The sequence below is a fragment of the Polyodon spathula genome, chromosome 2 (genome assembly GCF_017654505.1).
Source record: "Polyodon spathula isolate WHYD16114869_AA chromosome 2, ASM1765450v1, whole genome shotgun sequence".
Classification (NCBI taxonomy): domain Eukaryota; kingdom Metazoa; phylum Chordata; class Actinopteri; order Acipenseriformes; family Polyodontidae; genus Polyodon; species Polyodon spathula.
Window position 1 is genome coordinate 56,131,974 of NC_054535.1, and position 16,419 is coordinate 56,148,392.

At 36.4% G+C, this 16,419-nt stretch overlaps 1 protein-coding gene across 2 annotated transcripts in view; it reads left to right on the plus strand.

Moving 5' to 3' along the window:
• The window catches only part of LOC121298529 (ephrin type-A receptor 5), a 207,259-nt gene that overhangs the window by 161,846 nt on the left and 28,994 nt on the right, over nt 1–16,419 (plus strand). For both annotated transcript variants that reach the window (XM_041225659.1, XM_041225666.1), the window contains exons 9-11: nt 3,817–3,884; nt 9,240–9,365; nt 9,456–9,641. In XM_041225659.1, the coding sequence (XP_041081593.1) occupies nt 3,817–3,884; nt 9,240–9,365; nt 9,456–9,641 (380 nt within the window). The remainder of the gene's footprint in view (nt 1–3,816; nt 3,885–9,239; nt 9,366–9,455; nt 9,642–16,419) is intronic.

Consider the following 16,419-nt stretch of genomic DNA (forward strand, 5'->3'; position numbering starts at 1 on the left):
TGAAAACACAAGGCAGCTGAGCTGTTGTTTAATTAAATGTGATAATAACAGCTGAGCTGTTGTTTAATCTGCCATATACTTGGCTTCCTTCCTGTACTTCAGCAATTAGTAGAACCCGAGGCGCCGAATAGATTAAAGGGTACATAAGGACCTTTTTTATTTTATTGTGTTACATGTTCCCATGTGTTGCTACAACTGTTTACGTTTAAATATTTTGACCACTTTTTTAAACTTTTAAATTGCATTCCCTGATTCAAGATGGATTCCCATGTACCAACATGTACCTCTCAAAACCACATTCCCATCATCCTCCTGCTCACACTTGTAACTGAGATGCATTTACCAGTGAGCAGGAGGATGATGGGAATCTTGTTACAGGTAGACACTACCTTAGAACAATGCCATCTGAATCTCTTAATCCCACTGGTGGACAGGGATTAACCCCGCCCTGTCAGGGCTTTACATTTCTAGTTCAGGGACAGGGCCGAAGTACGGAGGTCCTGACGTAAAAAGGGCTTAAGTGTTACGCTAGACATGGTTTAAGTTTCACGTTAGAATGTAAATCTCGGTGTCAGTTTGGTATTGTATGGACAAATATCGTGTGTTATTAGTATCGTGGTAGGGACGGCGTAATAAAACGTTACGGGCTATGAGAGAGTAGCGGTCAATTTTGTTATTAAAATTAATAAATTATATTTTTTTATATATATAAAATATATATATATATATATATATATATATAATATAATATATATATATATATATATATATATATATATATCCAGGCATACTCCCAGAAATCTTTCACATGGTACGCACAACTGAACCACACTGGCATCCCATATCATACCGATAACGACTCTACATCGTGCATCGTGCTGTAGTTTTTCAGTCACAATGCTGCATTTCTGTTCTTTGTAATGGGAGTATTGTAATGGGATTCCCCTTTAGCGAAACTGTAGCGTGTCTGCCTTTAGTGCCAACAGACAGCGGTTCAAATCTGGACTGCGATGAAAATAAAAATATAATAAAATATATATTTTTAAAAAAGCATTACAGTATCCAGTATATTACAGTATATAAACACAGTGACATACTTTTTATTGATAATACTGCTTAAAATACAAATACAGTATAATTAATTAAACAAAGTATTATTTAAACATTTTATTCCACTGATTGGCAGGGTTTTTTTTTTTTTTTTTTTTTTTTTTAAAGAACCGAAGTAAACTTTTAATATCATTAAAAATCTTTGTACAAAATTGTTTGTTAAAAATCCAACAATCCAAGCAGCAAGAATGTTTTTTTTCAATGGAAATTAGACATTCATTACATGCACTGCAGTTACTGTGAGTATCATAGCTTGGTATTTATTACTGCCGAAAGCTTAAGAACAGGCTATTTTCAGTACTAAGTATGTAGAGTTTTCATCTGTGTTCAGTGCTTTTGATTATTCTTTCAGGCTCACTGCCGAAGGTTTGTTACATTACTGTTATAGCCTGTTAGTGGTTTATATTGGACTTACTGTTTATGTAGTACTTGTAGAATTTTGGAGGGAGTCTCAGTTGCTTAAACAAATGTATGCAGAGTTTGATTCCAGTATGAAAAAAGGGACAGAAGAGTCTGAGCTTAAAGCAATCAGGTATCCAATCACCCAACATGAATATAACACAAGTGTAAAGGGTAAAAAAATATATATTTCTATGCTGTGAAAGGCTTTGTTATTTTTATTATTATTGTTATTATTGAAGGAATAAAACTCGGAGATCGTCTTTGGGTATATTCAAGCAGGTCGGTCTTTCTTTATTACACACTGCAGTATGGAGTCTACATCTGCTTGCTAGGCTCAGTAGACTGAAGCAAAAGCAGAAGACATAAGCATTTATACTAGGCCCTGTAGGAGGAGTGAAGCGATGGGGTGGGTGTTCCCGAGCCCCTGGATAGGTTCTAGCAGCAAGACAACATGAGCACACAAGCCAATAAACTACAAGTTACAATGGTGCTCCTCCCAGGGGCAAAACAGTTAGACAGTAACAGGTGATAGACAAAGGTCTGAGTTGTTCAGGTCTGGAATTCTGCTAAGGAGCCAGCCTTAGATCATCCTCCTTATGCCATCTGTGCCCTTGTACCAATTGTTGCACCAGGAAGGGAAGGAACACCTTATTTTTTCCTGGTACCAATGGGAGAGACGCTACCTGCAAAAGACACAGACATACAGAAAGGTTCCATGCTGCTAAGAACAGCATAGAAAGATTCATTGAAGGGGATTAATTGATTCTGTCTGTTAATGTAATATAAAGTTGCAATTCCCTTATCACGTGAACAAACAGGCACTAAACAAAAACTGACCAAACCCTAAATAAAGCAAGTATCATGCTGGTGTGTAGCCAGTACGAGTAGCAATTGTAATTTTCACTTCAGTTTATCTTTAACTCAATCCAAATAAAAAACAATACATATGCACTCAGGGGTGGGGTGTACCCCGTCTCAGTAAGCCTGCTCCATTGCAGTACCACAAAGCAGCTTGTTTCTATCTACTGCGAGATATTTAAAAAAACATCTGTCCTTGTAGTTTCCATAGTTGGGTATTTACATTTATTGCGGTAGACATCAAAAGTAATCCCTGTCCTGTTTTAGAATTTGCTGTTGTTAAGCCAATAGAAATGGCTTCATTTATTTTGTATAATTTATTTGAATAATGGAAAAAAGAAAATTTACCAGTGTGTGTTGCAGAAAACAGCTAAGGATGTAAAGAAGTATAATATAGTGACCTAGTAATATCACTATTAACCACTTCAGCTCTAGATGTAAAATGAAACCCCTTCCCAGGTACAAGATTTTGAAAACAATAATAATACAAACACAAATAAATGACCTAAACTGTGTTTTCATTAACACTTTATTTTCCTTTGTTCTACATACCCATGTTCAATATAGAGATAATTATCGTCTTGCTCTGTGCCATTTATTGAACTGTTCAATACAATTTCTTGTGTCTGTGTCTTCTTGTGTCCTTTTTTTGTTTTCATTTTCGTGTACAGGGCTACTTTGCGCAGGCATTGTGATGAATCTGGCTGCCACAGAAGCCTGCTTTAATGCCTTGTAGCCGGTGCTGTGTTTTGATAGTATTTCGTCACAGCACTGCCGTTTCAAACCAAACAGCTTCCCATTTGCAGCTGGCTTACCTGTAAAGTGGCTGCATGCTCAAACCAATAATAAAACAAAAAATAATATTTTAACACACACTATACACACACACACACACACACACACGCACACGCACACGCACACGCACACTTGTAAAAGTTGAATGGCTTCCCGCAATATATCTCAGTCTTCTAAACACCCACAGGTAGATTGGAATCGCTACATGACACGCAATTGGATACAAATTTCACCTGACCCTTCCCCGACTTTCATTGCAAATTCCACAGTACTAGCACTGCCTTAGAGAATGAAACCTGAAATGCTAGACTGAGAAACCGCTGATATAATGAATGGGAAACTTGACGTACGCAAGTACGACATGGTACTGTAAGTGGTTAACTCCTGTCTTGCAAAACTTTTCTGATAATCTTGCTCATCAAGATGTTCTTCTGCTGCCATTGTGTGTTCACAGAGTATCCGACAAACAGATGCCTTGCCTGTCTCACATTTTTGTTTACTGCAAACACTGTATCTGTAGGACACATTAAAACAGCCAAGTTGCAGATAAATTACTGAACAGAACCAAGTCTGTGTCCTGCAGAGCAGTGTTTCAAAAAGGATATTAACACATTTTTAAAGTGAGATTGATGTACTGTGTTTATATTGCAGGCGCTGTGGCTACAGTAAAGCCAAACAGGATCCAGAGGAGGAGAAGATGCACTTTCACAATGGTCATAGTAAGTCACTGGAAAACTAAATGCACATGGTCAGAGTAAGACACTGGAAAACTAAATGCACAAAGTCACAATAAGTTCAGAGCGCAAACTAGGCTTCAAGCAAGAATAAGATATAATAGCTATTTCATGGCTTGAAGCTCACACCAGCCCTTCACCTAGTTCTGATTTTAGAACTACCTTGTCTGCCTGGTGTTTGATGTTCTACCCTTACATCTGCATAGACAATTCCTGTTAGCAACCCTACAGACTCAGGTTTTGATTTAGTCATGCTGTGATAAGTGTGACTAGTTAAGAGCCTAATTGTTAAAACTCCTGTCATCTGGCCAATTCAATAATATACGCAAAACAAGTGCAAGTGTCAAGCCCTGCTATATTGCTAATTAAATGGGAAAAAACAAGCTAAATCCTGTCTTATTTGAGCTGCAGTTTGTGTCTGACTGGCTGCAATACCATAACACTGTGGAGAATGGTGTGTAGATAAATGGAAAATAATTCTCATTTAAATGTATGAAACTCTGAAGCTGATTATATATATATATATATATATATATATATATATATATATATATATATAAACTAAGCTATATATATATATATATATATTGATAAATTTAAAAAAGACATATACGTCGAAGTGGTACTATACGCAGAAAGCTTTCGTTTCAGTCTTTAATTAGTTTAGTGCGTGTAAAGAAAAAAAAGTACAGTAAGTAGATAGTCACACATATATAATAATATCGCAGAAAGCTTTCGTTTCAGTCTATATGTAGTTTAGTTGTGTAAAGGAAAAAAGTACAGTACATACAGCACATATATACTATTTGTTGTATTTCAGTTGTCTATACACTACATAATAAATTACTGAGAAGAAAAGATTTCAGTTTGTGTTTAATTAAAGCACTGCAATGATTTGTTTTCATGTTTCCCTTCCATTATTAATGTGAAGTTTAAAATAAAGCACCATAAAATATAAAAGAAACAAAAAAAAAATGCATTTATTGCCATTGTTATTTAATACAGACCATTAATACATACCTTTTTGTGTTTATTTGATATTTTAATGCTTTATTTTAAAATAATTAAAAGCCTGTACATGTTTAAACATGAAGTTTCACATTCTAAACTTCAATATTATAATGAGATTTGTACATTTGAGTACGAAAGTAGCTTGACACGAACAGCAGGGATGAAACTAAGTTACGGGAGTGAAAATGGCTTTAATACATTGCGGGTAGGTCTACAAAGTCAAAACCTACGAAGAGTCAAGATACGAAAGAAAAATCAATTTTACATAGAGCGCAAGGTTTTGATAGTTTATGGACATTTTCTCTATTTTGCATGGGCACAGATTTTATTTGTCCTCTGTCTTTGTTTGAGTCTGCTTGAAGAATCCTTAAAATGAAATGTTGGACCCTATTCAAAAAGTTTTTAACCTTAATTCAAAGACTGTTTGCTGTGACAAATTTAAATATTCTTGAAACTTATCTCAAAACAGACTATAACAAAACAATATTTTTAATAACACATTAGTTAGAACTTTGCAAATCAAAGGCAAACTGGTTATGTTTGCAATTACATTTGGCACCCAGAATGGAACGTTCTTTTTCTAGATTTGTGATGTCATCATACTGTCACCATACTATACTTTTCTAGATTTTGGAGGGGGTAGGCCACTGCTGAATTATCATCTTAATGAGACATAAATACACTTCCTTTTCTCCTGCAGTCCCATTGCCAATATCATGTTAAGATGTGCATATTGCACTGCATCTAAACAAATAAAGCAACGAAACTCGATCAAAAAAAAAAAAAACAAACAACCAGTGATAGGCCACAGAGTTACATCAGTCGTCAGTGCTTCCCAATGATTGTTAAAAGTACATCTCAGGAATTTCAAAACATACATCTCTAAATAATGTCAAAACCGGTTAATCTGTATGCCGTATACAAGTTGATATACAAACCTCCAGACCGTGGCTGATAAATCACTGAAATCTCAGTACTCTCCATATAGGTCACTCAGTAAATCCTTAGCATCAAATACTTCTGTTGAAAAATATTTTAATACAAAATACATTGTTATGAAGTTTTTGTTATAGTGTAACAATTCTGATAGTTGCAATGCTGAGTAACCAAAAAACAAAGCATATATTAACCTAAAATAATAAACTTAATGCAATTAGTAGTGGTGATAGCATGTCAGCACAACTTTAGCATTGCACATTAAGGAATCCCTTTTCTTAATACAGACATTTGCCAGTTACATCTGTTGTAAACTCGGATGGCCGCGATTAGGTAAGTAATTGGAACGGTTCTGTAATATAATTCTAAAGTCTTACAAAGTCATTGTAAACACCCTTTTTAATGGAAAGCACGTTTAATTATTAATACGTTCTTAAGAAGCATGCTATCAGAATTATTGACACATAAAATGACATCCACTGGTGCGGCACTTAGAAGTTTGTTGTAAAAAAAGGATCGGGTCAAGGGATTTTTTTTCCAGAAATAATAGCACAACAACAGCATGCTACCTCTGTTATCATTGTAAATGTAGCAAATGCCATTCATAATGTCTTAGACCCCTGGATACTAGTACAAGTTCAATAGCAATAATTCCACCAATAGGCTAGCCTTTTACTTATCTGCTTTTGAAAGAGTATGTACGATATCAATAGTTTTAAAGAAAAATTCACTTAAAATGGAATATTGATTTGTTTACATCTGCTCAGGCAGCACACATAAGCCAGGTGCCATGCACAGAACAGAGTGAGTGCATTGATGTTGTCCTAATGAGAAAAAAGTGCCTAAAATTGATATAATTATGTTTTTAAATCTGAAACAAAATACTGTATATTGGTTTGCTGGACTGTATCCATCTGCATTTATTATTTTAGTTTTTCTGTTTTTTTTATTTTATAACCAGGTATAAATTCCAGACCAAAGCCTGGCTGGCATAAAAAACAGACATAATTATGACATTACAGTTTCACGCAGGTTGTATTTTCAAATCTTTTTACTATGAGCACTTTTTTAAATGAAAAACTATGATCCTTAAACTAATAAGAAACAGCTTTTTTTTTTTTTTTTTAAACTCACAAGTAAAAGCTTTGTGAATTGGGCCCTTGAAGCCAGAAAAATCTGGAAATTCCTTCCAAAAAATTTAATTAAATTTCATTGGTGCAGCTTGAAGCAACAAAAGTCAGGAATTGCCAGCTGAATCCAAGTTAGGCTTTTAGCATAGATGCTGAGATATAATGGGCAGGACAGCAGTGAAAATGTATTTTAAATTACATTTGCACTGCTCCCCTGATCATGTGATGATGAATGTTGTTAATATGTTTTATTAAGGGTGCTTTTAAAATTATTTTTGCTGCCTTATTAGCTTTAGTAACATTTATTTGTACTCTACTCCCCAGCGACAGGGATACAGGGGAGACACCTATATGTCTTTTTTAATTGCAGTATATCTTGAGAATCCCTTTTGCAGTTGTGTATAATTCATTAACACAGTGCTTGGGGGTATCCAAATCTTTGTCATTGTGACCTACTATTGTATGAGTTTTAGCCTCTGATTAGCAGGATACAGAACCAGTTGCCCAAATGTGATTAAACACTGCATGGATGCTTGTTACAGTGTTACTCAATATACTGTACGAGTGTAGCTTCACCCTACTGACACCCGATTGGCTGTATAGATTGAAGGCTATATTTTGTGAACTGCTTTTTTTGATTAATCTTTGCATTGACTTTTATTACAGCAATTTATTCCTCACACTTTAAACGTAGCTCACGGTGATTCACTTTTTCACAGTTTTTACACTTGATAATCAGAGCTATTTAAGGCTAAATCTTGGTCATACTTTACTGCAGGCCTGGTTACATTGTGAGACACAAGGTCCTAGGTCGAGTACCTTCAGCCACCCAGAAGTGCGGAAAGATACGTCCTGTAGTGAATAATTGTGCTTATAAAATTGTTTTTTAAACTTTCAATTTATTTTTATTGAATGTATCCTTCCACAAGTGTAAAACAGACGCTGTACTTTTGCTGTAGGGACTACAAATTGTCACAAGATGGCTTTGTGGGTGATGACAGACCAAAAAATACAGACACAGTACTGCAAGTGAAGTGCTGATGCGTGTACTTATTGCAAATAATAAACAAATAAAAAGGTTGAAACAAACAAAACACTTTGTAAAAGAAAACAGCATGGTGGCCAAAACAGACGGACAAAAACAAACACTGAACAAACAAGTATCGTGCTCTCCCGAAACTGAAGAAAAGAAAAAGTTGACCCGTCATGCTAAGGTACAAAAACGTAACATCGATGTGCTAGAAAAAACTCTAAATGAAATTAGTACCACAAATTCAGAAATTGTAAAGGCGAGCAATACAGAATAAGCAGGAGCGTTATGTCTAAGCAGGTAATTAAATTTAGTCCAGGCTTAAAATGACCCCCCCCCCCCCCCCCCCCCCCCCCCCCCCGCCTAAGTTTATCCTGGAGTTTAATGGGTAACACAAAATTCACAACTTCAAATAATGTGTTTGTCGGTACAGTTAAAAAACTAAGATAGAAGGCCGGAATAAAACATTTCACCTCGCAATAACGGAAAGAGACATTGACATTATTAGACATTCTGATGCACTAAACATTGGCACAGCTACTTGTCTTGATAGTAAAATTTGATTCGATGTCCAGTTACATTTTGGATGCATATTATTATGAAAACAGAGCTAAGTATGCCACCATGACCTTCAGTGAAAAAAATCACAAAAATCCCTATGAATGGAACAAAGAATCTCTGCCTGGAAACCGCTTGTGCCTAGAAGCTTCACTGGAGAAGTACTTATTAAAATTTCCAGAAAACCTGCCTGCCTTTTATCTTCATCCCAACAAAGCACGTTAAACTTTTGCACTGTTTGGTATACGCTAGAGGGAATTACCTAGCAACAATGTTACCTATTAATTTTAGTTCATAGGGACTATTTTCTGTTGTGGAAGGTTATACCTCAAAATGTAAAAAACAAAAAAAAACAAAACAACTTTACAAACTATATAGATTTCTCCTTTGCTTCTTATACAACGTTTATAAATCTGTTTTATGAAAGCAATAAAAAACTCAGCTCCGTCTCATGTCTAACAACGCACCAAGAAGTGACAATATCCAGCACAACCCATGCTCATGTGTTATTGCTTAATTATAGTGACACTGTTGTAAATTAAGCTGAATTTCTTGGTTTCTAATAAAAAAAGTCTCAATTATGATTTCGTACATTCAAACATGAGACATTCAGAAGTGGTTAAAATGGTATCCAACCTGTTCAATCGTAATGAGAAATATACTTTCTTTACACAGTTAAACTGCCTGGTGTGCGGACATATATTGACCCTCATACCTATGAAGACCCTAATCAAGCTGTCCACGAATTTGCAAAGGAAATAGATGCATCATGCATTACAATAGAGAGCGTTATAGGAGCTGGTAAGAAAAAGTAATCTTTTTCACATTGCATGTCATTTTATCTAGCCTTCAATTAAAACTGATTGTTTTTTGTATTCTTCTTCCCCTCAGGTGAATTTGGAGAAGTGTGCAGCGGACGCCTAAAGCTCCCTGGAAAAAGAGAAATCCCTGTAGCTATCAAAACTCTGAAAGCAGGCTACACTGATAAGCAGAGGAGAGAATTTCTAGGTGAAGCTAGCATCATGGGGCAGTTTGATCATCCCAATATCATCCATTTAGAAGGGGTGGTGACGAAGAGTAAGTATTTTATTCAGCTCTTCAAAAATATGTTGAGGTTAAAATGTAATAATTTCTGTGCATTATACAGTAGATGTATTCATACAAGTTAACTTCAAGACCAAACAGTCATATACTGTAGCACTCTACTGAAAAAGAGAGTAAATGGAGCCCTGTCTTGGGAATGCACTTATACTATTTATGTATGACTTTTTCTATATAGGACACTATGGCCTAGATGTACTAAGCTGGCCCAGTCGCAGCACAAACACACCGCAATTTGCATTTATGTTATGACACTTAGTAAAGTAAAAATTTTGTCATATGTGCTAAGAAAATATGTTAATGAAGAGACCCACAATACACTCATTTAAATAGTTGTTGTGTCTTCTTAGCGAGATCTGTTGCATTATACATTGTGAAACTTGTGCGACATTGTTCAAATAAATAGCAGGAGTTGAGGTGTGGTTTGTTGCAGCAGAGGGGGCACGAAGGATTACGCCTATACATGCAATGGTGCAATAATCAAAATAACATTGTTTTTGTTAAACGTCATCTGTGAAATGCATTCTGTTCCATCTTAATTTTACCTATTTTAACACTGTTAGAAATATAAAAAATGAAAGACAGTTTAATCCTATCAGATTCTATAGTGGGCTCCTCACCTTCATCCCCCAAAAGCTTTTCATAATCATACTGTAGCCCTTCACTAAACAGGACATGTTTGTCCATTATAAGGGGGTGTCAGGTTTAAAAACAATACAGTAAAATCACACACACACAAAATAAATCATGGTGCTACATTGTACACATAGGTGTACAATGTGAATAAAATATTATTTTAAAGGGTTAGTGGCACATGTGTGCAGTCTATTGCTCCCAGTACATTGGAGAAACTAGAAATATTATAGAAATGTGTTTTCAAGGCTTGCAAGTACATCCTGACTTTAGTAAAAATTAGGTACTTGGGTGTTCTCCTCAATAATGCACTGAGCACAACTATCAACGCACGAGGAAAAGCGGACTGGGAAATGCCAGCAACAATTGTGACTGCTTAAAACATTCACACACTGCTGGAGGGCGGGCTCAAACCCAGGACCTCTCGCACTAAAGCATAGCGCAAATACTGCTGTACAAAAAAGCTGTCTCCTTTGCAAGAAATATATATATCGGGCTTATGTCTTTGCGTGATTACATCACCTACCAGCCCCGCTGCTGCCTTCCCCCGTGCATGCTACACTATGCAATTGTAAGTGTTGCAATTGCCAGCAGCTTTAATATCTCTACCCCCATTTTGTCAATTTATGCAGGAACGCCCATAATTACATATACATCTATTGTTGAACCGCAAAGGAAAACTGCTGCCGCAAAGCATTCCCTAAAAAGTCACTAATAGCATTGCACATGTTTAATACATTTCACCCTAGACTTCTGACTCGTTTGCAACTGGTTTGTGACTATTTCGACAAGCGCAACACTTTAGTACATCTACCCCTGAGACTATTTAATTAGTTACAGTGAAGTTATCTTTATGCAAAGTTACTTAGTGCTGAAAAAAGTTCAGATTCTATGATTTAGGGCTGTATTCTGATCACAGCGCAAATGTGAGTGCAAGCGCGAGCAGAGTTTGCCTCCGATTCTGTGCCGCAAAAATGGAGCGGAGACGTAAAAAAAAAACACTGCACTGAAATGGTATTCTGACGACATGTACTGCACCATCGCCACAAGTCGGCATAAATGTCAGGGTGTGGTATCATTAGCTGAAGTGATTCTGAACCCGCTGAAACCAGGTTTATTTAATGATGCAATCAGGAACTTTAAGAATTGATCACACTATAAAAAGCAAAGTAGTCCTAAGTAACAACTGTGTGCGCTTGGACAGATATAAAAAGAGGAAATCAAAGAAAGAAAAGTAAAAAGAAAAGAAAAAAGAACCTGATGAAAAAATGTCACAACGTAAGAAACTAACAATATTATTCTAAATTAATAATAAACAAATATATGAATTAAAAAAAAAAAAAAATCCTATTTTGCAGATACAATGGAGTACTACATTTATTTTCACGAGAATTTATTTCCATGGCAGTTATTGTAAGAGAAAATATTTACGTACAGTATATGGAGAGCAGCATAACAGAGCGCCACTTCTTTATCTATATGTGTATGTTGTCCTTTCTTTCCCTGGTTGTTGCTAGTGTAGTGTGTGTGTGTGTGTGTGTGTGTGTGTGTGTGTGTGCGTGTATCATGTGCAACTTTAAACAAGTTAATTACTGTGTAAACGTAACACAGTGTATTTGCTTTGTTTCCATGCTTGAAATAAGTCACTACTATTGGCAGACCTGAAACAAGATATCGGTTTTGTTGCCTGATAATGTATGAGCTTAACTAGTTTGAAACATTATAACAAATTAGAAAATGGATCAGAGATTTCCTTTAACTTGATTGGTTAATATGAGGGCTTAAATCTCTGATGAAGGACCTTGAATGTTATCTTTCAAATTATGTTTAATTACTGTTCCAACTCAATCTGCCTGAAAATACGTAAATACAGTATTTGCGTATTTTAACTTTTGCATGCTTGTTGAAAGAAAGTCTCCGTTCTTGTAGTGCACATGCCCTCTGAATGTTGTTTATCAATGCAAAATATTCTGCTTCATCGCTGTCCTATCTATTTATTTAAATTTAGTGTAGCAAGTAAAGATAAAAAAATTAAATAATCGAGAAAGTGTTTGCTGTCAGTGGCAATACAGTTACCACAATATTATAGCAAATAGTCTCCGTTTTGAATGACGAGTTGAAATCAAACAACTGTCTGATTAGTTTCAGCAACTTTAAACAAATTACAGTTACAACACAGGCACGTCGCATCTCTTCTAAAGCCAGGAGAAGGAGGCTTTGACTTTATGAATACACACTGTGAACACATTACTGAACAAACAGCACGATCAGGATTAAGACATGCTGCAGATAACTAGATTATTTTTAATTACTAAAAGTTTTTATTGCATTTATTTTGTTAATAAATGTTAGGACCTAACGTATCTTAAATACCGAAACGTACACAAATGCATGAACATATACTCAAATGCAAAAAAAAAAAAAAAAAAAAGTTAGCTGTAATTTTATTCTTTACATGATCGGGGGGGGGGGGCACGGACAGTCTTCCATTCTTGTCTGTATTGAAACATTCTCCAACAGCTTCAACCCAGGATCTGGTCAGCCCACCACTCTTCTCTCTATCAGGCATCTCAATAACATCCAAACAGGTGCCTCCTGAGCAGGACAGCATACCACTACCCACCCTCCAAGGAGTCAATCCCTGTTGATCAAAAAGGCACTGGTCCAAGCAGACACCTCCAGAGCGACTGTACTTTAAGGACTGGACTTTCAACAAACTCATAAAGATCCTCCTCAAAAAAGGCAGTGAGATTCCAGCAGGGAGCAATAGAGAATCTCTTTTCATTTTCTATTGTAATTCCATCTCTGCAGAACCAATTTTTCCACCCAAGAAAACTCCACAGCCACATACAGCTGTTCAGTAGCCCAGGTCAGACAGCAGGTAGACTGTCTCAGAACAAGCTACCGCGGCAGCCAGCACGCCAACAGGCCAAAAGGCAGCCGCTCCAGCCAGCAGCAACATCTTAATTTTTAACAAAATAACAGGATTAATTCAACCATTCGCAGATACCTTATCCTCAGTCAATACCAAACCCAGCAACTTAGATAAACGGGTGTCCAACATCGAACAAGAGAAGCAAGTTTCCACAGTTACAGTGTTTTCCTCCATTCCTGCAGTAAACGCAGCTGCCACCACTATAGCTAAAGTCACTTCTGGTTTGATACCAACCCCAGTCCCTACGATCGAGCCTCCAATCTACAGTCTTGCAGCTGCCACAGCATATGGTTCTGCCTCCACAACCACAGCCTTTCGTCACTCAATATTGGCGAAGCATAATTGAAGGTAAATAGGTTAATCTTTTTCTCTATTGATGGCTACATCTGAATTTCTGGACTATTGAGTGGTGGACTGTGGAGATTTATCAGTCACGATGAACTACTAATAATTTTGGGGGAATTCTTCCTTGCCTGCACTATATATAGAGATGTGGTGTGTTCAGTATACCCAAACTGCAGACAAAAACTGGAATCTTACGAATTCTATATAGTGGTGCTATCTGTCAGATATGGAGGGACCATGTTTTTCGATTACGACAAATCATTTTCAGTTAAAGCAGCAGCTATTTTGGCAATAGATAACACTATGTAACACAATTTTTGTTCCTGGGTAGTAAGTGTTATTTCCTAATTGCTTATGCCTCAAAAGTATAGAAAATGGCTATTATACTGTATTTACAGTATAATTGTAAATCTCGAAAAACTACTCACTTCTAAATCTTTTGTAGTCATCTTTGTATTACTTTAGTATAAATACATTTTAATTTGGATTCATGTGTTGTTTTTTTCTGACTTTATGTGAATGAAAAGACACACATTTGCCCATTTTCCCATTGGAAATAGTGATATTTTGAAATATCACTGTCCTGGTCACAAAAGCAAAGTTTGTGGGGAATAATAGCCATGTTCTATACTTTTGAGGCATAAGCAATTAGGAAATAACACTTACTACCCAGGAACAAAAAAAAAATAAATAAATTGTTACACAGTGTAATCACATCATCAACTGGGCACAACCTGATCTAGACCTATTCAACAGAATTTTCAGTGGTCTCAGAGCCGACACATGTGAGATCTGTGGTTCCACCAGCCACTCAACCTCTCTCTGCCCTAAACCGGCTATAGTATCAACTTCTTCCAGATCAGCAGTCGCACCACTCCTCCGCATTTCTCTAACAGAGTCTCAACCCCTAACTCCATCCATTATTCAGCCCCTCCTGAGCAATCTACAAGGGAAGACAAATTTAGGCTAAGAATCAGATCCTCAGGAGGATGGCAAATATGTAATAATGGGGGGTGCATCTCCGCCCCAGCTTGGGAAGTCTGTAATTTACCTCATCAAGAGCAACTCTGAACGAGACAGTCCACTTTCTTTGTTCCTTTCAGGTTCTCAAGCCTCTATTTATGTGTAGGGGATCCCCCCTGTGTGCCTGGTGACTCAAACAGCAGGGACCCCCCTTCTATATGTTGGGAGCAAACGACAGGCCCTCCAATCTTTACTAATTATATGTCGTGATGCGGCTAATTCCAAGGGCTGGGTGCCTTGGAATTAGCAGCATCACGACACAGCCCTCTCATAATCTGCAACAGTGACCTCACCACGACTCGGACCTCGTCCTGCCGAGGGTTTGGTCCCAGTGCTCGGTGGCTCTCCAAGAAGTCAGATGACATCTCCACATTTAGCCTTGCTCCCGCCTGTGAAGTTGTGGATGAACAAAATTTGACACAAAACATATGGCTTTACATTTGGTAGTTACATTTATGTAAATAATTTTTTAATTAGCAATACAAGGCAGTCCTTTTAATTGACTGCAGTCCTGAAAACGGATACATGTTAATTGTGTTACTGAATACCTTTTAGTGTTTACAACAAGCACACAATTTACAATTGCTGTCTCCTCTGCTATATGTTCCACTGAAATATTTTTTCAACTTAATAACAATAGTTTTTTTTTATTTTTAGTCATATACCCTTGGTCATAAATCTACTAATGAATGAAACCAAACCCATTATTTATCAAATCTTCGATGTGAAGACACCATGAAAACTTCCACTGTTTGTATCAAAATTAAATGCACAGACTACATCGATGAGGCAGGATTTTTTTGTCCCTACACGAAACCTTGCATGTGAAGATAGTGTAGTGTATAATAAGGATCAGAATATAATATACGGATACGGCAGCGCATTAGGTGATTGTGCTGGTACTAATTTGACATGTACACTGTTTTATCAAAGAGTATGCACTGCAATTGAAGTACAGTATGCCTCTTACAGTTCCTTAAATGTGAAGACATTTATTTTCAATGGTGTCAGTTTGTGCAAGTCAGGAGGCCTGGTTTTGTAAAAAAAAAAAAAGAAGAAGATTAGGCTACGAAGAAAATGTTCAATATACACTGGGCAACAATTGTGACAAAAGCACAGTCGACCTTATCAGGAATTCACTGAAACCCTGGAAAAATACTAAAACAAAAACACTAAAAACAAATGTGTACTATTTCCCTGTTTCAATATAGTTCAACATAGTTCTTTATAACATTTACATGGAAATATAAAGGATACACCAAGAGAATACTCTGTTGATTAATTTTATACCACAGAGCCAAGCTAGTGGAAAATTAGAAACCAACATAGTTGCAGACTGCTGTGCATAAATATTAGCATTCAAGTTTAGACAGGCATAGGCTGCTAATTAAGCACTAATGAGGTCATTTTGTAGTACCGTCAGAAAGGTGTAGAATAATTCACAAGTGATCTTACTGAGAGTGAACATTATTATTTACTGTTATGCATTTTTAATTCGAAGCAATTCAGTATGTAATGGTGAATTCATACAGTATCCTTTTTTTTTTATTTTGCTTTGATTTTTTTTTTCAGGTTTTTAAAATAAGCTCTTCCAACTTTTCTGCATTGAAAAGTTTAATTTTTGTTGTTTATGTGCACATAAGCATAAGCACATGCTGTTCTACAGCTATGGCCAAAAGTTTTGCATCACCCTAGAATTATCTAACTTTGATTTATAAAGTCAACGGAATAATGTTATATTAACATATTACATAACAGGCATTACTTAATTAGAAGTGGGAACAAGTAGATTTAAGCTGTATAAGCATGACTGGGGTG